The sequence below is a fragment of the Canis lupus genome, chromosome X (assembly GCF_003254725.2).
Source record: "Canis lupus dingo isolate Sandy chromosome X, ASM325472v2, whole genome shotgun sequence".
Classification (NCBI taxonomy): domain Eukaryota; kingdom Metazoa; phylum Chordata; class Mammalia; order Carnivora; family Canidae; genus Canis; species Canis lupus.
Window position 1 is genome coordinate 7,663,176 of NC_064281.1, and position 22,923 is coordinate 7,686,098.

The 22,923-nt window shown below is 44.6% G+C and overlaps 1 protein-coding gene across 4 annotated transcripts in view; it reads right to left on the reverse strand.

Moving 5' to 3' along the window:
• The window catches only part of ARHGAP6 (Rho GTPase activating protein 6), a 484,128-nt gene that overhangs the window by 30,753 nt on the left and 430,452 nt on the right, over positions 1-22,923 (reverse strand). For all 4 annotated transcript variants that reach the window (XM_025436396.3, XM_025436416.3, XM_025436405.3 and 1 more), the window contains exons 4-9: positions 22,263-22,519; positions 19,954-20,149; positions 14,966-15,021; positions 9,722-9,872; positions 8,328-8,476; positions 1,000-1,179 (exon numbers count right to left, since the gene is read on the reverse strand). In XM_025436396.3, the coding sequence (XP_025292181.3) occupies positions 1,000-1,179; positions 8,328-8,476; positions 9,722-9,872; positions 14,966-15,021; positions 19,954-20,149; positions 22,263-22,519 (989 nt within the window). The remainder of the gene's footprint in view (positions 1-999; positions 1,180-8,327; positions 8,477-9,721; positions 9,873-14,965; positions 15,022-19,953; positions 20,150-22,262; positions 22,520-22,923) is intronic.

Consider the following 22,923-nt stretch of genomic DNA (forward strand, 5'->3'; position numbering starts at 1 on the left):
GCAGAGGGCAACAATTCTAAAGCACTGGCTCTCAAATTTACAAAAAAAAAAAAATCATTGGTGAGAGACCAGCATGGAAAGAAATCTAATGCAAGGCAATTAATAAGTGTAGACAAAATACTAAGGAGATTCAAAAGAGGGAACTAACATGCTTGGTTGGAGAAGCCACTCAAGGCTCCAGTGGAGGAGGTAAGATTTACGGTGAGCACTTGTGAACTGACAGAGAAATGGGAGAGGAAACCTGGAGAAAGTTCCTGTAAATTCTGACATGCGATAGGAGTGGAGAACAGAAATAGAAGAGACTTGGCATCTGTTCTCATGTTTCAAGGAAAGTTGGAGCAAGCAGGGCAGTTTTTTGAAGGAAAACAGGAACTGGTAATTCAATACAAATAAAAAAAATATTTATTGAGTGCCTGCCAGATGAAGGGCCTTCCAAAAGCATACAGAGGATACAGAGAGGAGATAACGAGAGCACAGCCCATGTTTCAGATGGATTTTTAAACTATGGAGGGAAACAGTCAGAAATGACTAACACAACGTTGAGTAAGATAAACATCAGTAGGAACAGTATTGGGGTTCAAGGGACAGAGAAGTGACACGAGAGGGAAGACTTCAAGATTGACCTCGGAGGAGGTGCCATTGGTGGGGGTGGTTACGCATTACTCGGAGTCACAGGGGCCACAGATAATTCCCAAGAGAAGGGTTTGATCGATATTTTGAGCGAGGACCTCACTTTGAAAATAATTAAATGACTCCAGAACGTGACCGTGGTTTAGGGGACAACAAAATGAAATTGACAATTGGGATACGTGTGTTTTAACGTGAGGTCACAAACTTCCAGTGACGTCACAGCTCCGTACGTTTCTATTTCTACTGAAAGTGCCTGCCTTCCAAGGTATTCGGGCAACGACCAGCACCACGGGCCAGGGAGGGCGTGCAGGAGTTTCATCATGCCACCCAAGAGCGTCACGACGCAGCTTATTGGGAAGAGCCACTTACCATGAACAAGGCTTCATAATTTTCAATCATTTTCTGTACCACAGCGATGATGGCCGTGCTCTCCTCAGCCCGGGCTGAGCTCTGGACGGTGAATTCTTTGTCTGATGATTTCTGCTTGTGCAGCAGGTTGGGTCCAAATATGGTGGCCAAGTTGAGAGAAGTCATTTTGTTCCCGGTGACCTGTAAGAGTGGACAACACAAGGACTGGTGTTATTTTTGCTCTTCAAACTGCTGGGTGGCTCAGTAATCAAGGGACCTTTTTCCTTTACCCTCCCCCCCCGCAAGGGCTCCATCACCTTCTGGCAGAGTCCGTGGGGAGCACCAGCATTTTCCTTTTGCTTCATGTCTCGGATTGACTCTCATAGCTCGGCGGTCATGTCGACAGCATATATTTTTTAAAGATTTTATTTATTTATTGGAAAGAGAGAGAGAGAGACAGGGGGAGAGGGAGGAGTGGATTCCCCGCTGAGCAGGGAGCCCAACTCAGGGCTCGATCCCAGGACCCTGGGGTCATGATCTGAGCTAAAGGCAGACGCTTAACTGACTGCGCCACCCAGGTGCCCCTTGATAGCATATGAAGTACGATTTTACATCTCTAAGTTATTTGTTGTGAAACTGGTACTATATAAAATGTCTACCCTGCCTGCTTTTAAAAAATGCTGATGTCGGGAAGCCCGGGTGGCTCAGTGGTTTAGTGCTGCCTTCGGCCTGGGGTGTGATCCTTGAGTCCCGGGATCGAGTCCCACGTTGGGCTCCCTGCGGGGAGCCTGCTTCTCCCTCTGCTTGTGTCTCTGCCTCTCTCTCTCCCTCTCTCTGTGTCTCTCATGAATAAATAAAATCTTAAAAAAAATTTTATAAAAAGAAATGCCGATGTCCGTCCGTCCGTCCATCCATCCATCCATCCAACCATCCAACCAGCCCGCCAGCCCTCCATCTATATCCCTGCATCCATCAAACCATCATCCCTCTACTAAATCACACACTCAGGACCTACTGTAGGCTACACAGTTTTCACGGATTCTAATTATTTACAAGTTTTCCAACAATGACCACGGTACAGTCCTTATTTCAAAGAGTGCACTTTCCAGAGGGGAAATAAGCCTGTCAATCACAAGGAGCGAGTCCAGAGTATGAAGCCATCAACTCTGGACGCCCCAGGGACACTCCAAAGAGACGGCAACATTTGCACAAAACCATGAAGGAAGAACAGAGTTTGTCAGGCTGAAGAGCAGAGGAGCTGAGACAAGGGACAATTTCACAGTTGGAAGAACACCATATGCAAAGACAGAGACATGTAAAATACACCAAGGCACCCCCTAGTGTGGCAGAGGGTTCTGCAGGAAAAGGAGGCAAGGGCCATTGCCACATGTCCCCAGCGGGCACAACTGTCCCGGGTTAAGAACCACTGGTCTAGGCAAATTTTTCTTTCTCTTGTTGATATTAGTTGAAAATCTAGGAACACGGGGCTAAGTATAGGAACTGTAGCTGCTCAGTGGGGGTCCTAGGCCTGGGAAGATGCGCACAGCCTTTGAGAGGCACCTGGGTGCACAGCACAGAATTCGTGAGGCCTCATCACAGCCACGAGGTACTCCGGGCCCTACCCGTGTCCTGGGGAGCCCTGAGCTGGCAGCTAGTGGGCCCTGCGATCCCAGCGTGGCACAGGGCATGCGCTGTTTTTAGAAGGTGAGCCTGTTTTGGGGTCTCCTGCCAAGTGAAATGCTTTCACGTGGTAAACACTGGGAATTTTCATGGAAGTCCTCTTTATGTATGACTGTTCAATCATTTTGTCTTCGTTTTACTTCATTGATATACAATTGCCGTTTTTTTTTTTTTTTTCATTTGATTTTTCATTTCTCTTCCTGGAAATTTATGGCTTCCTGGAAATTTTGAGGATCAAATCAAATGTGTGTCATTTTCAAATCCATCCCTTTACAATTCAGGCACTTGGAGTGTTTCCCCTTCCCCTCTTAAACTCATAGCAGGGTTTTCCCTTTTTTTTTTTTTTTTTTTTTGGTTAACATTCACAAATAGGAGAGTTTTGTTTTCTTCTAAAAGAATGTTTAGCACAAGGACAGTCCAGAACTCTGTTTCCGTTCCCTCCTTCTCCTGTTGCTATTCTGGGAACGCAATCCAATCCGTCTGTAAAATGGCACACAGATTCCAGCTGCAGAGTGTGCTGCTGTGGTTTGTTAACGCTTTTTTGTTTTGTTCTGATTTGTTTTCATTTTACCGTCTTTGAGATCGGAACTTGACTTGTGGAGTCAGACAGCCTCCACCTTGGCTGCTCGTGGTTCAGCATCTAGGTAGCTCTGTGTCTAGGTAACAGCACGTGCACTTGGGGTCAGTTCATTAGTTAATTATTAGCCAGCCAATTAGAGAAACAACTTTAGGGACGCCCTGGTGGCTCAGTAGTTGAGCGTCTGCCTTCAGCCCAGGTCATGATCCCAGGGTCCCGGGATCGAGTCCCACATCGGGCTCCCCGCAGGGAGCCTGCTTCTCCCTCTGCCCATGTCTCTGCCTCTCTCTGCGTGTTTCTCATGAAAAAAATAAAGTTTTTTTAAAAAATTAAAGGAACCACTTTGTCCTCGCTAAAGAAGCATCCTAGATCCTTTCTAAACCTAGTATGAGTCCTTCACATTTATTACAAGTCTAGCACCTACAGGCACCCAACCAGGAACTTTCCACAGGCTATTTTGATTCTTTTGCACTATAAGCTCACGAAGCAGCTGGGCTGTTGTCCTTTTTTACAGACAGGGAAGTGATGCCCAGAGCCTGGAGCCAGGAGGCGGGTGGAGCCGGAAAGCCACCCTGCATCTTCCTCTGGAGCCTGTGCCTCCCACGGGTCAGCCTCCCCGGTGGCCTCTGTCAGTGTGGGGCAATGAGAAGACTAAACTTTAAAGCGGGGCCGGGATCGGGGTGAGGAGAGTGAGGTACTGGGCCTGCTCCAGTTCCGGAGCCGACCACCCATTTCCTGCAGGTATGCACCTCCTCAGAGATCTGTAAGCCAGCTTTCTGTTGGTGGCTTGGAACTTCTTTTCTGCCTCGTAGACCCTTTGAGGAACCGAAGGCCAGCTACGGGCCCTCTCACCAGCCAAGCGCATCTTCACACCACATTTCCCCTGCAATACCACGTCCAAGGGGTCTTGGACAACTGGAAAAACCACTGCCCGAGAGCTTTCAATTATGCTCTTGCAATATTCTCTCGAGAAGAAATGAAATCTTTCTTACATTTGGGAATTTCTCTTTTCCTCAAGGAGCAAAGCAAATAAAATGGAAAGAGACAAAGCAAACCCAGATAGTGCAACACCATGATTTGATTTTCCTAAGAAAAGCACTGATTGTCCCTCCAACAAATTTTCTCATGCCCTTCTTTCCAAAGTCTCTAACATCCTATTAGTCAATGATGCAGTAAGTTGGAAGTGCCAATCTGAAAGCAAATATGATGCTCATTTTCTAGAGGAGGGAGCTCAGTCAGACCTCCCCCACCCAACCTTGTTCTCTTCCCTCTTCCTCTATTTTGTAGACATAGGGTCATGCGGCAAGGCGCTGACACAGCGTGTGTGTGCCTCCAAACTACTTGATGCTCTGGCTCTGTTTCTTCGTGTTCCAAGCCATAACAACTACCCAGCAGGGAGAGAACACATCTGACTCCAACCAGCAGAGAGGGAAGAGAAAAAGTTGAAAACTGCTCTGTTTTTTTTTTTTTTCTTTTAAAGATTTTATTTATTTATTCATGAGAGACACACAGAGAGAGGCAGAGACACAGGCTGAGGGAGAAGCAGGCTCCATGCAGGGGGCCCGATGCGGGACTTGATCTCAAGACCCCGGGATCACACCCTGGGCCGAAGTCAGAGGCTCAACCACTGAGCCACCCAGGTGCCCCAACTGCTCTGTTTCTTGAGTGTGTTTTACAGTTCGAGTTTTGCCTCACTGCAGGGCATCCACCCTCTATTCTCCCTGTGCTCATGCCAAGCCACCAATAAAATATTAAGCAAACAACCTTTCTCTGGCTCTCTCTCTGGCTCCTCTCCTTCTACTCTTAACTTCTACCAGAGGGGTCTTTAGCTAACCCCCATCCCTGCGCACTCCAAACTTCTCTGGCCCATGTTCACCACTTTCTCTCCGAAGCTCTGGAGTGACTCTGCACTGCCTTCCCTAATTCTATATTCGCCCCGTGTCCTCACCTCCTCCACCTCCGAGAGGTCACAGCCTCCCAGGAACTGTAAGGTGACAATTCCCAAACGACACTCACTTGTCTAGAGGAACTAGATATGTGCTCAGGATGGATGTGAGCCAAACACCGAGGCCACTGTTGCCTGGACAGTGACAATGTGAATTGCTGTCTTCCGCATGGCTGTGCACACACAAGCTTCCCAACTCGCTCTCTCCCTGCCTCTAACCGATCTACAGCATGGAGGTAGTGGAATCCTTAGTGGAATCCCTCCACATATTCGGGGCTTAAAGAAAAAAGCACCCACCTCTTACGAAGGCATTCAGCACTCTGTGAACACAGCCTAATTGCCCCCATACCTCATCGCGACCTTCCCACTCCACAGCCTTTACTCCGATCTCAGATGGCTGCGTGGGCTACCCGTCTGCCTGTGACTTCTCACCATTCCACCCAAGCCGCCTCTCCTCCTATTTCCCCTGCTGCCCCAACCTTTACCAGTCCTTCGTTTTGACTCAAGGTTTAGGTCAAGAGTGGCTAGAAACACTCGCAAACTCTTGCTTCCCTGTACAACGCTGCTGTTACCAGGATATTTTCATATTCCTTAGAGTAAACTTGTCTTCTGAGCCACGGTGCAGGGCCAGGTGAAGAATTTTATCCACAAAGTTCAGATAAGGAAAGTCAGGTTTAGGAAGGTTAACAGATTTCTTCAAGAACACATGGTCAGTTCGTTATAAAGTGACCGAGCACTCTCAAACAGGGGGGACTTTGCCCCCCTCCTACCACCCCCCACAGGATACTTGGAAACATCTAGAGATGCTTTTGGTTGTCATAACTGGGGTGCGGTGGGGAGCTGCTACTGGCGTCAAGTGTGTAAAGGCCGGGGATGCTGCTAAAGCATCCCTAATGCACAGGGCAGCCCCTCCAGCAGTTACCTGGTCTCAAATATCGATCATAGGGAGGCTGGGAAACCCTGAACTAGACCCCCCAGTGGAGGGGTTCTCCTAATTCCTGTTCCAGATTTCTGCTCTTAGTAAGCGAGACCAGTTTGGGTTTGAGCCACCGCTACGACTTTACTGGTCACTGGATCGACCCTACCACTATCCATATGACAGTTTTGTGTGAATTAGAAAAAGGAGCCCCTTCCTCAACATATTTTCCTGCCATCTTCTGGGATATTGTCTTACTAACCGTGCAGATCCACAGTGCCTGTGGGGTCCATGGCGCCGCCCCCAGAGTTGTGAAATGCACAAATGCGCAACCTGCGCAACCGTAAGTGGAGCTCCCTGTGGGACACTAGCTCAGTTACTTAACCCCTCTAGTCCTCAGCTTCCACCTCTGAAACATGGGAGCAACGGTATCTGCCTTGTGTAGTGGAGGATTAACTGTCACGCATGCAGCCAGCACGAGGTAGGAGACAGAGAAATGCTAGCTAGTATTCCAGCCTGCCAAGCTGGGTTTGTACCCATCCAAGAGGAGTTTCTTTTTTTTTTGGCACAGGCGATGGAGTCTTGTTCAGCATTTGGACGTGTATCTGAAAACAATTCTAAAAAAGCAAGAGTGACTTCAATTGGACTTTCTGCTTTCCTCAATGCCTCCTTGGTCACCTAAGACCTGACTACTCGCATCGTACTTCAGAAGCATCAGAGAAGCAACTGGCACGCCTTGGAACACAGACAGGGCTCTGCCTCTACCCAATCATTAAGCAGATGATTCTATAGCTTGTGTTCTATCTGTAGCTGATAAAGGATGACACCCAGACGGGTAATATAACCACTTAACAATTATGAGAATTATAGTATATCCCCGGAAGAGCTGTGTCTGCTGAAATCAGGTGTCAGTGCCATATTATGAAGCCTGAAGCCAGCAGAAGTTTCACTAATTATAACTACGATAGAGATACATGATACATGGCTAACTCAGGGAAGTTCCAATCTTATACCAGTAGCGAGGACGATGATAAGAAATGCAGAATTGCCTTTCTGGATCAAAGTGAAAAAATTAAAAAAAATAAATAAATAATAAAAAAATAAAAATTGACCATGATTTTTAGGAAGGAAAATTGATAAATACAGAACTGAATCCACAATAGAATGGAGTTCTACTTAACAAGAATTTAAAAGAAAAGTTTCTGGGGTGAGGTAAGTTTGGAATGCCTCTGGCCTCTTTGTGTTTGACTTGCAATGCTTGTTAGCATAGTAAAGGGTCTGAGATCACCCTGGGAATCCAAGGTCAAGGAGAAATTTGACTGCATGGTACCAAAAAGGGAAACAGATCTCTTGTTAAGGTGAAGATTACATAGGTTGCTTCCTAAATGGTCACCTAAAATTGAGCCAGAGTCTCCCTTGTCCAAGGGTGGAATCAAAAAACATCCTGAAGAATATGTGTGGTGACCTAAGAGAACCAGAGTCTAGGACCTCAAATGGACAGGGAAGGGGGTCACACTAGGGCCTGAATGGGGACCAGATTCAATGGAAACAACCCAGAAGGACTCATGGGACTGTGCACAGAATCTGTCCAGCAGCTGACACCCTGTGGCATCGAGATGCATGGTGAGAGCAGATCAGACCTTCTAGTTCCTTCTCCACCTAATTTGGAAGCAGGACTGACTCTCCGTGGCATTAAGCCAGTCTATTTGAGGAAAAGGGCATAAGGAGAGAAAGGACCTCTCAAAAGGAGGACATTAGACTTCTAGCTACAGGGCAGATGGGAGCTTGAGGAACAAACTGGAAGAATAATGCGGTGACATCACATTTGCACTCCAAATTACGGAAGCGGATCAAATTAATTACAAGGACAGCCTTCCCCCCATCCCCATTACTCCGTTTCTCCATGGCTGTAAACACCTCTGTAGCTCACTGCTCGTCTTCTTCCCACAAATGGAAAGTCAAGGTCTTGCATGAGGCACCATCATGAAAAGGAGAGAACCGTTTAGAAGCATTCTTAGAACACAGGATGTTAATTGCCTACATGCTCTTAGGAACTGTCCCTCCAGAGTAAAGCCTGCACTAGTTCTCATTCTATGTCATCAGCTGGGTAGGGAAAGGGCAGGTGTCATTTCCTCCAAGCAAAACAGCCAATCAGGCTGATGGCCCACCCTTTCACCACCAGAAGCAAGAGGAGTCGTAGCATGTAGGGCCGCAGTGGGGGTGCATCATACCTCTTGCCCATCTTTGCTGACGTTGTCGTTGGCATGCCTGGCCACCATGGAGAGGAATTGCAGGAGACGGTGGAGCGTGTCGCAGTTACAGGGAGGTAGAAGGTAGATGAGGAGCTGCAGGGTGCCCAGCTGTTCCTCAGGCTCCAACACTAAGCAAGGCAAAAGGAGGCATTCTGAGTCAGGTACCACCACTCAGCTTCCAAGAAGGGGCCCCTGGTAACCGCTTTCAGAAGGGATTACTAGCCAGGCGAGTCACATGCCACGCCACCCATCCTCCCATCGGCTTGGCAGTCTAGCACACAGTCCTGCGGAGGACAGAAAGATCAAGAAGACCTGGGGAAATGTAACATCTAGAGTGAGATGATCATCCCGGGTAGAAAGGTGGCTTAGTTCCCCTTACTTTCTTCTCCCTCCCTTCCCTGGCATTACTCATCATTTACTTTGTGGGTCACAGTCCTTCATTGTCGGTAAATATTTACTAACAATGACTGGGAATTGGGGAACATTCGAAAAAGTTGAGTTTATAGCAGATTTGAGGCCCTCTTCTGTTGAGCAATATGCAGGAATCGACGTTTTGTTGGTGATGACCAAAGACACAGCACAGTGACAGCGTCTTTGCTCTCTTTCGTGATCCTGTCTCAAGTGTGGCATCGGAGGAAGAAATATACGGAGACTGCCACAGCCCTGGCCTGTTCCTCCTCCCCCTCGTCCTCCTTCTCTCCTCCGTGGGGTCTGTGTCCACAGCCCTGGAGCAGCCACACTGGAAGTCCTGGCCCCGGCCTCTGCCGTCCTGCTTTCCCTGGAAGGTTGCCTGCCCCCCTTCTCACTCTGGGTTCCTGTCTTTCCCTCCATCCTCGTACCAGAAATGCAAACTCATTTTTAGGCACGGACTGAAAGCAAACTCCTGCCATGACGCCAAAGCATCAATTTATAGCACTCTCTACTGGGCGAGGGTCACTTGAAAGCATCTCGAATTCTTATTTATTTCAACCGTCCTCTTGCTAATTCTCCCCATGGTAAATCTCAGAAAATTCCCCCAAATAGCCCACTCATGAGAGACCAATAAATAAGAGAACAACAACAAAAAAGGTTATTGGGAAAGGGGCGCCTGGGGAGCTCAGCCGGTTGGGCACCTGCCTTCAGCTCAGATCATGACCCCAGGATCCTGGGATCGAGCTTCATGTTGGGCTCTCTGCTGAACGGGGAGCCTGCTTCTCCCTCGCCCTCTGCCTGCCACTTCCCTTATTTATGCTCCCCCTTGTTCACTCTGTCAAATAGATAAATAAAATCTTTTTTTTTTTGAGTTATTGGGAAACACATGCACAAGGTTCGATGAGTGAGTCAGGCATCCCAGTAATCCAGGGAACATTCCCACTAATGGCTGTATTACGCACAGAGAGTATTGATGAAGGCTGTGTATAGCTCCCTGGTGAGAAGGGGGTCCGGCATGTCCCTCAGGAACTCCTTCAGCAAGGCAGCCACATCATGAACGCTGTGCTCTTCCTCCAGAGACACATCGACCCCACGGTCAAATTCCTCGCGTAACTGGAAAAATAATGGTTTAAGTGCAGTCTTATAACATCACACCTCAATGTGCAGCACCCAGCCAACAAAGTGCCGTGACATGCAGTATCTAGTGTTGAGCTTACACAGGCACCGAAAAGGAGAAGAAAAGGACATGTCACCATGATCTACAGAGCCTATGCAACCCAGCCATGAAAAAAAAAAATATATATATATATACACACACACTATTAAATAACTATATCTGTAAGTTTCCTGTTAATGATGCAAGCAGAGGGCTTGATAATGACATCCAGAAGGTTGGGAGGAAGAGCTAAGGGGTTAGGTCAGCAGTAAATGTGGGAGGGAGGAATTAATCTATCATACAGCAGTTTTGCATGTCAGCGATCCTACCAGGTTGGAATTTTGACATTTTACAGAAATACTCAGCAAGAAAGCAATTTTTTCCCCCTGCAAATGATGAAATTAAAAACCCTGACAAGGGGACGCCTGGGTGGCTCAGGGGTTGAGCATCTGCCTTTGGCTCAGGGCATGATCCCCACGTCCGGGATTGAGTCCCACATCGGGTTCCTCGCAGGGAGCCTGCTTCTCCCTCTCCCTGTGTCTCTGCCTCTCTCTCTCTGTCTCTCATGAATAAATAAATAAAATCCTTAAAAAAAAAAAAACCCTGACAAGTCATTTGTGACTAAGTCTCAAAAGATGACAATTACTAAATAAAAGCTGTCTGAGATTTGTCAAAATAGTCTTATTAACAATTCCCAAAAGGATTCCCTGCCTTAATCACTACAGGAGGTCATTTATGACAACAGGAAAACAACAGTGAGAGGAAGGGAGTCCTAACTCTACAGCTTATGTCTGCGAGTGACAGCTCAACTTCTCCTACGTATTGTTTTCTGCTGTAGAAATAATTTTGTGAGTTCACGAATCCCCTCTATGCAATAAGTTTCTACAAGAGTTTATTGGTTCAGTCGCTCACTCATCCATTCATTCAGCTTCCTGTCTACCAGGCCAAGGTATAGGCTCTCAAAGTACACCAGGGAATAAGGAGACAACATCCTACCCTCCCCCAGCTCTCAGCCTAATAGAGAGACTGGTGAGCACCTGGTAATCCCACAAATGATTAATTAGCTGTTAATATTGTGACAACTGTCCTGAATAAAAACTGTAGGGTGCTGAGAAGTGATGTTCGAGATAAAATGGTGAGCGAGAGCATACTGCACACTGGAAGTCTAAGTCTCAATAACCACACATTGTATTTTGATTTGATAATCCTTCAATAAATCTCTATGCAAAGGTTTTCACTTCGGTGGATCCAGACATAACTGAGGAATAATTTCTGACACCGGCCACCTCTCCACCTGATGGGAATGACCATTACTGTCCTGAACTGCCCACGGATTCCAGGCAACTCATCATTAGTGTGCAGCGGGCAGCCAGAACCAAAAAGTCTTCACTTGGCACCACTCCCATCATTCGTGATCATTCAAACACGCCACGTTTCTGCCCTGAGCACACACATGAGGAAAGAATGGGCCGTGGAAAGAAGCTTAATCTAAATTGTGTGATCTTGAATTTAACACTGATCTTGAAATTAGACACGGGGCGAAGTGTGCGGTCTTGAATTAAGTCTCGTAATTTCTCTAAGCCTACAAAGAAGTGGGTGAAGGGGCCACTCTCACAGCTGGTGGGTGGAGTCAATAAGATAATGTTTTGAAAATAGTCTGTAGCTCTGCTCAGGCGAGAGGGCCCCAAAATGTTATTATCATGCTATTTTCCTCCTTGCGAGCCCCGTTGCGAAATGTTAAATGTTGCTCAGTAGTCTCTTATGTGACTATTGGAAATAAAGAGGTCCCACCAAATAAACAGAAAAAGTAGTCCTTTTGGAAGCCCCTTTTATCTCAACGAAAAAAGAAGTATCAGGAAACATTTATTTCCATTAGTTTCAATAATACAAATAAATATATCTTCAGCTTCATCGGCTAGAAATTATTTTCATTTGGTTTCATTTTTTTGAGTTGCTGAGTTCCTTGCTTCTTTCTGTTGGAACCCAATAGAGGAAGCATAATGTTTTAATTTTGCTTTAGCCAAAGAAAGGGTGGTTTGCTTTTTGTGAAGATGCCCTCGTGAACACAGATGCCTGCCCGGTCACGGTGACAGATTCCCAAAGGTCTAGTATCAAAATTCTGTCTCAAGAATGTTGCACGGCGCTGAAGGAAACCAAGGAGCATGGTCCCCACATGAAAAATGAGTTGGGGGTCAGTGGGTCAGTGGTTCCTCAGAAATATGATAACGATGATTTCTTTTTGAGAAAGCAAAACTATAAACAGAGCATCTTATACGAAGGGAATGTTAATGGCCTCCTTCACATCGCATTTTAGTAAAAACAAGTGCTAGACAATTGTTTTCTACATATTATCCCTTACTGATTAGGCGCTCTCTGAATCTCCTGCTTTTACAGTTGCAATAAGAGGTCTTTACCTGCCAAGGATACATCCAAATGTTTTGCTTTCAAGTGTTTGATCCTAACTCTATCACGACCTCCCTGAGCTTCTGAGTAGCTGCCTTTCACCTCTTGGGACTCAGTTATACTGTATTTGGTGGGAGGATACAGAAGAGCTACTCAGAAATGAATTTGCAGAAGCTTGAACCGTGCATGAGGTCACTGAATTGAAAGTCAAGAGACCATGACCAAGTAGGATTTATCCCCGGGACACAGGCTGGTTCAACACTCGTAAAACAATCAATGTGATTCATCATATCAGCAAGAGAAAAACCAAGAACCATCTGATCCTCTCATTAGATGCAGAGAAAGCATTTGACAAAATACAGCATCCATTCCTGATCAAAACGCTTCAGAGTGTAGGGATAGAGGGAACATGCCTCGACATCTTAAAAGCCATCTACAAAAAGCCCACAGCAGATATTCTCAATGGGGAAGCACTGGGAGCCTTTCCCCTAAGATCAGGAACAAGACAGGGATGTCCACTCTCACCACTGCTATTCAACATAGTACTGGAAGTCCTAACCTCAGCAATCAGACAACAAAAAGACATTAAAGGCATTCAAATTGGCAAAGAAGAAGTCAAACTCTCCCTCTTCGCTGATGACATGATACTCTACATAGAAAACCCAAAAGCCTCCACCCCAAGATTGCTAGAACTCATACAGCAATTTGGTAGTGTGGCAGGATACAAAATCAATGCCCAGAAATCAGTGGCATTTCTATACACTAACAATGAGGCTGAAGAAAGAGAAATTAAGGAGTCAATCCCATTTACAATTGCACCCAAAAGCATAAGACACCTAGGAATAAACCTAACCAAAGAGGTAAAGGATCTATACCCTAAAAACTATAGAACACTTCTGAAAGAAATTGAGGAAGACACAAAGAGATGGAAAAATATTCCATGCTCATGGATTGGCAGAATTAATATTGTGAAAATGTCAATGTTACCCAGGGCAATTTACACATTTAATGCAATCCCTATCAAAATACCATGGACTTTCTTCAGAGAGTTAGAACAAATTATTTTAAGATTTGTGTGGAATCAGAAAAGACCCCGAATAGCCAGGGGAATTTTAAAAAAGAAAACCATATCTGGGGACATCACAATGCCAGATTTCAGGTTGCACTACAAAGCTGTGGTAATCAAGACAGTGTGGTACTGGCACAAAAACAGACACATAGATCAATGGAACATAGAGAACCCAGAAATGGACCCTGAACTTTATGGGCAACTAATATTCGATAAAGGAGGAAAGACTATCCATTGGAAGAAAGACAGTCTCTTCAATAAATGGTGCAGGGAAAATTGGACATCCACATGCAGAAGAATGAAACTAGACCACTCTCTTACACCATACACAAAGATAAACTCAAAATGGATGAAAGAGCTAAATGTGAGACAAGATTCCATCAAAATCCTAGAGGAGAACACAGGCAACACCCTTTTTGAACTCAGCCACAGTAACTTCTTGCAAGATACATCCATGAAGACAAAAGAAACAAAAGCTAAAATGAACTATTGGGACTTCATCAAGATAAGAAGCTTCTGCACAGCAAAGGATACAGTCAACAAAACTCAAAGACAACCTACAGAATGGGAGAAGATATTTGCAAATGACGTATCAGATAAAGGGCTAGTTTCCAAGATCTATAAAGAACTTATTAAACTCAACACCAAAGAAACAAACAATCCAATCATGAAATGGGCAAAAGACATGAAGAGAAATCTCACAGAGGAAGACATAGACATGGCCAACATGCACATGAGAAAATGCTCCGCATCACTTGCCATCAGGGAAATACAAATCAAAACCACAATGAGATCCCACCTCACACCAGTGAGAATGGGGAAAATTAACAAGACAGGAAACCACACATGTTAGAGAGGATGTGGAGAAAGGGGAACCCTCCTGCACTGTTGGTGGGAATGTGAACTGGTGCAGCCACTCTGGAAAACTGTGTGGAGGTTCCTCAAAGAGTTAAAAGTAGACCTGCCCTACGACCCAGCAATTGCACTGCTGGGGATTTACCCCAAAGATACAGATGCAATGAAATGCCGGGACACCTGCACCCCGATGTTTATAGCAGCAATGTCCACAATAGCCAAACTGTGGAAGGAGCCTCGGTGTCCATCGAAAGATGAATGGATAAAGAAGCTGTGGTCTATGGATACAATGGAATATTCCTCAGCCATTAGAAACGACAAATACCCACCATTTGCTTGGACGTGGATGGACCTGGAGGGTATTATGCTGAGTGAAGTAAGTCAATCGGAGAAGGACAAGCATTGTATGTTCTCATTCATTTGGGGAATATATATAATAGTGAAAGGGAATAAGGGAAGGGAGAAGAAATGTGTGGGAAATATCAGAAAGGGAGACAGAACGTGAGAGACTCCTAACTCTGGGAAACAAACTGGGGGTGGTGGTGGGGGAGGAGGGTGGGGGTGGGGGTGAATGGGTGACGGGGCACTGAGGGGGGCACTTGACCGGATGAGCACTGGGTGTTATTCTGTATGTTGGTAAATTGAACACCAATAAAAAATAAATTTATTATAAAAAAAGAAAGTCAAGCGAAATGTGCACGATAGCGTTCACTTTTCACTTACTTGTCTCACTCTCTTTTTTGAGCTTCCAACTCGGAATATCCCCACCGTCTGGAGGCCTGCAAAGAAGCAAAGAAAATCAACAGTCCTGTTTCATGGCTTGAAAGTGGAGGAGATCGCCACAGACGTAGAAAAGAATGTCAGCACCAAGCCGCAACATGCAAAACAGTAACAGTGCAGCAGCGCACGAAAAGCACGAAAAGCACAGCTGCTTTTTCATCTGAAGCTTAGCCCTCTAGGAGCCAGGGCCAAGGCATGGTAAACGTTCCTGATGAAAACCTTTTCATGTGATATTTGTATTTCCACATCTTCTCCATACGAAAAAAGTAATATTTTCTTTATTATTCAAAATAACTAAACGTGCATTTTATCTGAATTCTTAGCTCCTTATCAATGTTAAAAATAGACATATCTTGTTTTTGCTAATTTTAATTAAAACAAGCACTTATTAAAGAAAATCTGTAAGATGCAGAAAATTGTAAAACATAATATACTGTTTAAAATACCTGATGCAGAAATAACCACTCTTAAAATTTATTTCTATCCAGCCTTTTCTCCAGGTGTGTGTGTGTGTGTGTGTGTGTGATTTTTCTTTTTACATAGTTGACCCAGAGTTTTCTTTGATTCAGGTTTGATTTGGGGGGGGGGCAAGAATGCTTCCTAAGGAGTATTATGTACTTCCTTCCTTCAGGGGGCACAGAATGTCTGAACGGCCCTCCTCTTCCTATGTAAGCCATTAATTACCGCCACTGATGATCATCATCTACATTTATTTTTTCATTGGTGGCTCATTTTCTCTTCACTTGGGATAGTCCGCTATGAGGGCGATGCTGGTTTAGAGTTGCCAATGGACATTTTCTAGCCATGGGAAGAGAGCTGTTCTGAGAGTAAAGCCAGCAAACAGACTCATGGTCTCCTGGCATCATTTGAATCCTGGATCCAGCTGTGCCTGAATCTAGATATAACACTGAGACCTCCAGCATGTAAATAAGATTTTGGGGTGGGTGTGCTTTGCTTAATCTAGTTTTATCTGGGTTCCTCTCTCTTGCCACTGAAATAGTTCAGACTAGTACAACACATAATGAAATCGGAAAGAATTACGACCTTTATGACATTATTTCTTTCCATCGAGAAACAAAGTAAACATCTTAGTTTGTTTAAATCATGGTTTAGATCTCTTGGTAGAACTTCGCAGAATGTTCTTGCTTCTTTTTACAGATACTCTGGGTATATTTTTGATATTAATACGAATGAATTATTTTATTGTTAGAGTATGTAACTGACTATTGCTCTCACCCAGGAAATAGGAGATAGATATCTTTTTTGTATATTTATGTTATGGTCTTGCCACATTATGTATTAAGTATAAGCCCCTTTTGTTTGGTTTTCCAGGGCTTTTCAGCTGGGAAAGATAGCATCTATAATTACAAACCATTTATAAATATAATTATAAATCCATAAATCCCATTTATCAGTTCTGTATCTTATAAATGGTATCCTGAACTTGCAAAATAATTTGAGAGAATCATGGCGGGAGGTTAATTATTCCTGATTTGCATAATCACATACTGGTGCTTTGCCCTTGGGTGGGATTTTGCTCTGCGTCTATTTTCAAAAGACCTCTGTACCTTCCTTGTTACTGCTCTCAGTTTGTCTGCCTCATAAGTGGGGCCAACCCCAACCCTCAGTCTAATCTATTGCTTCTACCTCTCTGGGAGCTTGCAAACAAGACAAGCTATTTAGAATCACTCCAGAATTATACTTTTTCACCTGCAAAAGGAGCATAATGAGCATCCACCTGAAAAGTTATGCAAAGATTCAATTAATTAATGCATACAAAGCACTTAGAGGCATATATGGCATCTATTATGTGGTGAGAAACAGATCCTGACTGAACTGAATGAGTCTCCTTTGCATGACATAGAAAATTTTAATATAATAGCAGGTATTAGCAATTTTAATTTTGGCTGCATTTATTTTCTTATTTGCTGATGGTTTCTGAATAGTTGAATTTTCTACAGAAGTGAAATATCATAAGAGCACTCTCTACACAGGAGAGATTATTTATTCATTGAGCTGAGTCCCTCTAGGCTCTTCAGAAATGCCCATTTCTTTCTTTTTTTTTTTAAGGAATTTATTTTTATTTATTTATTCACGAGAGACATACAGAGAGAGGCAGAGACATAGGCAGAGGGAGAAGTGGGCTCCCCCAGGGGAGCTCCATGCGTGACTTGATCCCAGGACCTGGGACCATGACCTGAGCTGAAGGCAGACACTCAACCGCTGAGCCCCCCAGGCGTCCCCAGAAATGCCCATTTCTATGACATTATTTCCTCAATGGTAGTACTTTTTCGCTCAGCAAAAATGGCTGTAATTGAAAAAATGAGACAGTGATCAAGTGCTATCATTTCTGTGTATCTCAACTGATTAGATATTAGATATTTTAAAATCTCTCTTTGTTTGCTGGTTTGTTTCCAGGTGGAGCAACTGGCAGGCCTCAGACATCCTATGCCATTCTCTGACATCAGCTACATGGTGACTTTCCTCTAAGAGGAGATACAATCTAGGCATTTAGTAACCTTGACTACTTAAGACAGTCACTGATAAAGACAGGAATACATGAAAAAAGGCATCAATCTGGCAGAGGAACGTGACTTGGCTGTGGCTTGTCCCAGAAATCGACGCAATCACCTTTCTCTCCTATTCATCAGAAACTGGAATGGGAACTTGACCCCAGAGCACCTGGATATGAGGCTTAGGGAATTCAAGCAAAGAGGGCAGGCAGGATAAGCAGGACGCCCCACCCCAACATCAGCTGAAATCCCAGAAACATAATAGGGCTTGAGTCTCCAGTATATTGTCTGGTTTTGTTGGTGGTGGTAGTGGTGGTGGTAGTCTGTTTTTGTTTTTGTTTTTGTTTTAATTTGTGCTTCTGGGAAATTGAGGATGCTTAAGAAATTTTGAGCTAATAGTACAGAAAGCATCTGGGTGAAATGTAAGTGGGGAAGGGTGGTGTACACAGATGCAGATGGAGTCAAGATAACTGTCCAAGACCAATTACGGAGGGAATGAAAAGATCTTTGACAAATGTTTATAAGGCTAAAGTGAATCAAACTCTCTCCTACCCATTTCCCAAATGGGCAAATAAAGTCTTATGAAAGAATTGTTTTTTAAGGTTTGCCCTTTTTTCATTGGTTTCAAGTGACCAAGATTAATATCTATTTGTATTTGAATACGTCTTGTATTTGTCTGGAGCTAAGCACCATGGCAACCAGCAACAGAATCAGGTCCTTGAAAGACCCAGGATAATCTTCTTTCTTTTAGGCTCTACACTACAGGTTAACCATTCCAAAAAAGAAAGAACTGTCCAGTTTTTAGTAAGCTTAAAGGAAATGCTATTTTATAAGTTATAATTCATGAGCATTCATTTTCAAAAAGAAAATAGAAAGATATACCAAGTTTTCTTTCACATAAGCAGTTACTCAGCTTGGCACTGGATTTTTGCAGGATTGGAGTAGAAGTTTCTCACTAAGGACTTTTTAAACTGCTTACAGTTCACCCTCTACATTCTTTATAGGGAAAAACTATAATTATAAAAGTATGAGTCTCTTTTTCTACCTCACAGTGACATTCAGGCTGAATTTACATATTTGCAGTACTGAATCCTTTAGTTGCTATTTAAAAAAATACTTCTGTGCAAGTAGTATTTATTGAGTACCTACATAGTATTAATCATGATACTAGGTGCTGGGACTTTGAAATGACTGAGACGTTTTCCTTGACATCCAGTGTGCCTTCCCAGGAGAAGAGACAGATAGATAAACACATACACACAGGTACATATAAAAATTTTGTAGAGAGGGGCACCTGGGTGGCACAGGCGGTTAAGCATCTGGCTCTTGGTTTTGGCTCAGGTCATGCTCTCAAGGTCGTGAAACTGAGTCCTGCATCAGGCTCCATGCTCAGAGAGGAGTCTGCTTGGGTTTCTCTCCCTCACCTGTCCCCCTCCCCTGGCTCATGCACTCTCTCTCTCTCTCTCTCTCTCTGAATAAGTCTTCAAGCAGATTTTTGTATAGACAAGTAAAGTTTCAGTGCATATTAATTTTATTAAGTCATCCATATGTTATCTAGTGATTAAGATATTTAGATATCTCCTTAGTATTTTTTTTACAAAGTCCCACTTTTGCTAGAAAAAATTAGATGAGAATGCTAGCTAACAGTAGTTATGTCTCCACGATAGCCTCAGAATTTTCTTTGCTTTTCTGTTCCTTTTCCTCTTTATCACAATGAGCGTATTCTTTTCTAGTAAAGAAGCAATGAAATTTTTCATGTCCATAAAATGCATGCTACACTATAGGCAACAGTCGGATTGTGGAAATGGCAGTCTGATGAGCCAAAAGCCTACATTTTCAGAAAAATTTTTAAAGAAGTATATTTTTAAGTCAACATGTTAACTGGAATAGAGTTGCCAAAAGGGTCATTCTGAAGAAGTTTGAAGTGAACATCTTTCCACAAGAATGCAAATAGCAATATAGAAAGCTGTTGTCAAAAACCCTGTATTTTCTATTCACTTAAGAAATGGTTTGCCAATCCTTTTTTTTTTTTTTAAGAAGCTGGACTCTTATTTTTTACAGGAAGCCTTGCTAGTAACCTTGATGCCTAAAAAAGACAAAAGTGGCTGGGCTCCGTTTGAAGGCCGGCTTGGGGACAGACCCAGCCCCACAGACGGTGGCCTCCAGGCTCACTTCCAAGGATCCCTAGTTGCTGGATGGCCCGAACACCATCAAGTTGACGTTTGTCCCCCACAATCTGGTTTCGCCCAGGGCTCTCTTAAGCAAACACTCAGATGTGTAACCTTTCCTTTTGCAAAGGAGATTTTAGCCCAGAGACTGAGCCAATGAACAAGGCATTGAACTTGGGTGCTTAAATCCACGCAGCTTGAATAAATGAAAGTCTCTCATACTCGATCGCCGACAGACAAGTCTGCTTACCATGTTTTTCTAGATGCTGACAGCAGCTGTCCACCAGCCTGGGGACCTGTCTGTAAATAGGATTCAGACTGAGCTTCTTATCTCTGGCTTTTTCTTTTTTACTCTGAGCCTCGGCCGGCAAGGAGAGTTGTAAAGCTTCTAGCAGGCGAGACTGATTGTCATCAAGATCTGTGATAGAATCCACTGACATCGCGCCCTGCAAATCATACACAGACGTCAACAAAGTGCATGGATGGAGAAAACCAGAAGTTCCCTCACATGCTAGCCAATAATGCTTTTGCCTATGCCTGAGTGTCACCCTTGAAATAATGCCTCTTGATTCAGTCATGCTGTGCGTACGTTAAAAGGAAAACAGCCAACACCTCTTGAAAGAGTCAGGAAACTCCTACAATGGGGTAAGGCAGTGGTCGTTGCGATTTCAATGGATAACATCTGCTAAATGGAAGACAAGAGAGGGCAGACAGAGAGTCGTAATATTTTGACCCAACCACCTCCATTTCTTGAAACAAGAAACAAAAAGTCACATTGTTGATGAACGAGGTAAAGTCAGAGAAGCCTTGTGAATAAAACCCCAAACTCTCAACTATGACTCTAGGAGGCAGATTTTTAAAATTGGATTCCATGGAACAGTCTGTTTGCTTTCCTCCCAGACATGGCACAGAGAACTGTGTGTATGCGTGTGTGTGTGTGTGTAGGGGGGGGTGGAATATGAGAAAGGGAGGGAGCCAAGCCTGTGACAAGCCCATGGGCAGCTCATGCCCAAGTGCCCTGGGGACCTCTGGGAGACGGTGTAGGTCAAGCAGCTCAGAGCTAACCATGCTCAGTAGCGAGTGCACCAGGCTGTTTATACCACAAGCCTCAAGAGTCCTTGATCACGGGCGACTCCTGCTAAGGGCAGGGAGGTGACGTTAAATGTCTTGGCACTTGCAGCCTGTCGCCTGCATGGGTGGGTGCTTCCAGTCATCAGAGAAAGCCTTTGGCAGGGGTGGGGTGCAGGGGAGCAGGGCTCCAGCCCTGTCTGCACAGCTCTCCCCCCTCCCCCCCCCCCCCCGCTGATGAAGCACAGAGGAAGGAGTTTGCTGCTGGTACCCTGACAAGGCCTGGACAGAAGAGAGGGCATTTGGGAGGCCCATTGCCTGGGCCCCAGATCCCCAGAAAGCTCACATGTGGGGTTCGGGTGTTACCGCCATCTGACACGCGGTCTGAGAGACAGGGAGAGCACTTCCCTCATGTACATTTAAATATCCTGTAATGTTGACATTTCTTCGTTTTTAAACATGGTGAAGCCTTGAAAGACAACAGTGGCTCTGGCACCCCTTGGGCTTGGAGAGGTCTCGAATGTGGCTTTTAAGTGGGAAGTGTTTGGGGTTTTGACCAGGGCAGTAGTGAGTGGCTGGAGGCGGCAAAGATGTAGGGGATCTCCAGGCAAGAGGAGGAAAGGAGATCTCCCAGAGGCCTAGGAAGCTTTAGAGGTGCTCATCAACTGACTCAGCCCATCACCCGCCACACTGCCTGAAAACTCAGCCTTCCTGGATTGAAACGTGAAATTTGACACATGAAATGACAACACAGTACCTAGAGCATAGCGCTCCCTTAACACATGGCACCATGTTGTTACGGCGTGGATTTGAAGGAGGATATATGTGCCTTTTCTCTTTCTTTCTTTCTTTCTTTCTTTCTTTCTTTCTTTCTTTCTTTCTTTCTTTCTTTCTTCCTTCCTTCCTTCCTTCCTTCCTTCCTTCCTTCCTTCCTTTCATGTTCTCCCTCCCTCTCTCTCTCTCTCTCCCTCTCTCATATGTAGGTTTCTTATGAAAAAAAAATAAGGTTCCATTGATAAAAAAAAATCCTATTGCTTGTGAAGACTGGTGGCCAGTTCACTGGGGGGCCAGGGGTGGTTCCTGGACTAGAGATGAGGAGAGTAACAAAAAACCACCTGGCCCTGCCCTCAAGCCTCACAGTCTCAAGGCAAGTCTCTAGTAAAGCAGAAAATCACACTAGAGCATGAGCAACGGTGATGCCATAGGATGTTTAGGACATCATGGGGCACACAGGTAGCCAAGGAGGGGAACCCAACAGCTTTGAGAGGGGTCAGGAAAAGGCTTTTTTTTTTTTTTTTTTTTTTTTTTAGGAAAAGGCTTTGAGGGTGTACCACGTGCCCTATGGCCGGTGCACATTGTCCCTGAATGGGGCTGTTGACAGATCCCTGGACTACATTTCCACTTTTCACAAGAGCAAAGACTCAAAAGAATAACCTTGTAATGCTTCGGTTGTTTTAGCAGTGGTGTCAGAGAAAGTACTGGCCAACTCACCCTCCTCCTGGCCCGAGGAGCCGGTTCTGGGGTATTCGGGGACGTTGACTCATTTGGTGTTTCCGAGGTGGAGCTGAGAGATGAGTTACTGCTTGAGAGTTCTTTGTTTTGTCTTTTATTTCCAAATGGGAGGAGGGAAGCCACAAAATCAGATGCGTCCTTTTGCTCGTCCCTCTGCGAGTCCTGCTTGAGTTTATAAGCCCGGTCATTTGCAATGACTTGGGATAAGGGCATTCCAAATGCCTGTGGGATGAATTCTGGAAGCAAAACACAAACATTCACTTTCAGACATGACTGGACCAGTGAAGGCTCTCGCTCATGTTTCAGACCTAAGGGCAAACGTATCCAAAGGACCGTTGTCTGAAGAATCAATAAAAATACAGAGATGACTTTGGTGTTTATCAGAGTGGCCAAAGTTTCTCTTTCTATCAAACAGGCCGGTATGTATAAACAACACAAGTTTTTAGAAATCTAGGCCTCTAGATTTTTCCCCCCAACATATCTTGAGTATGTTTTAAAGGAAATCACCTTATGGAGAAATGTGGCATTTTTGATAGAATGTACACAATGCTTTATCCTCATGAGTACACAATTTTACAAACTGTCAGTCTTTGATTCATGTGTCTCAAGAGCCTCCAGAACTTACAAGGCATGAGAAGGC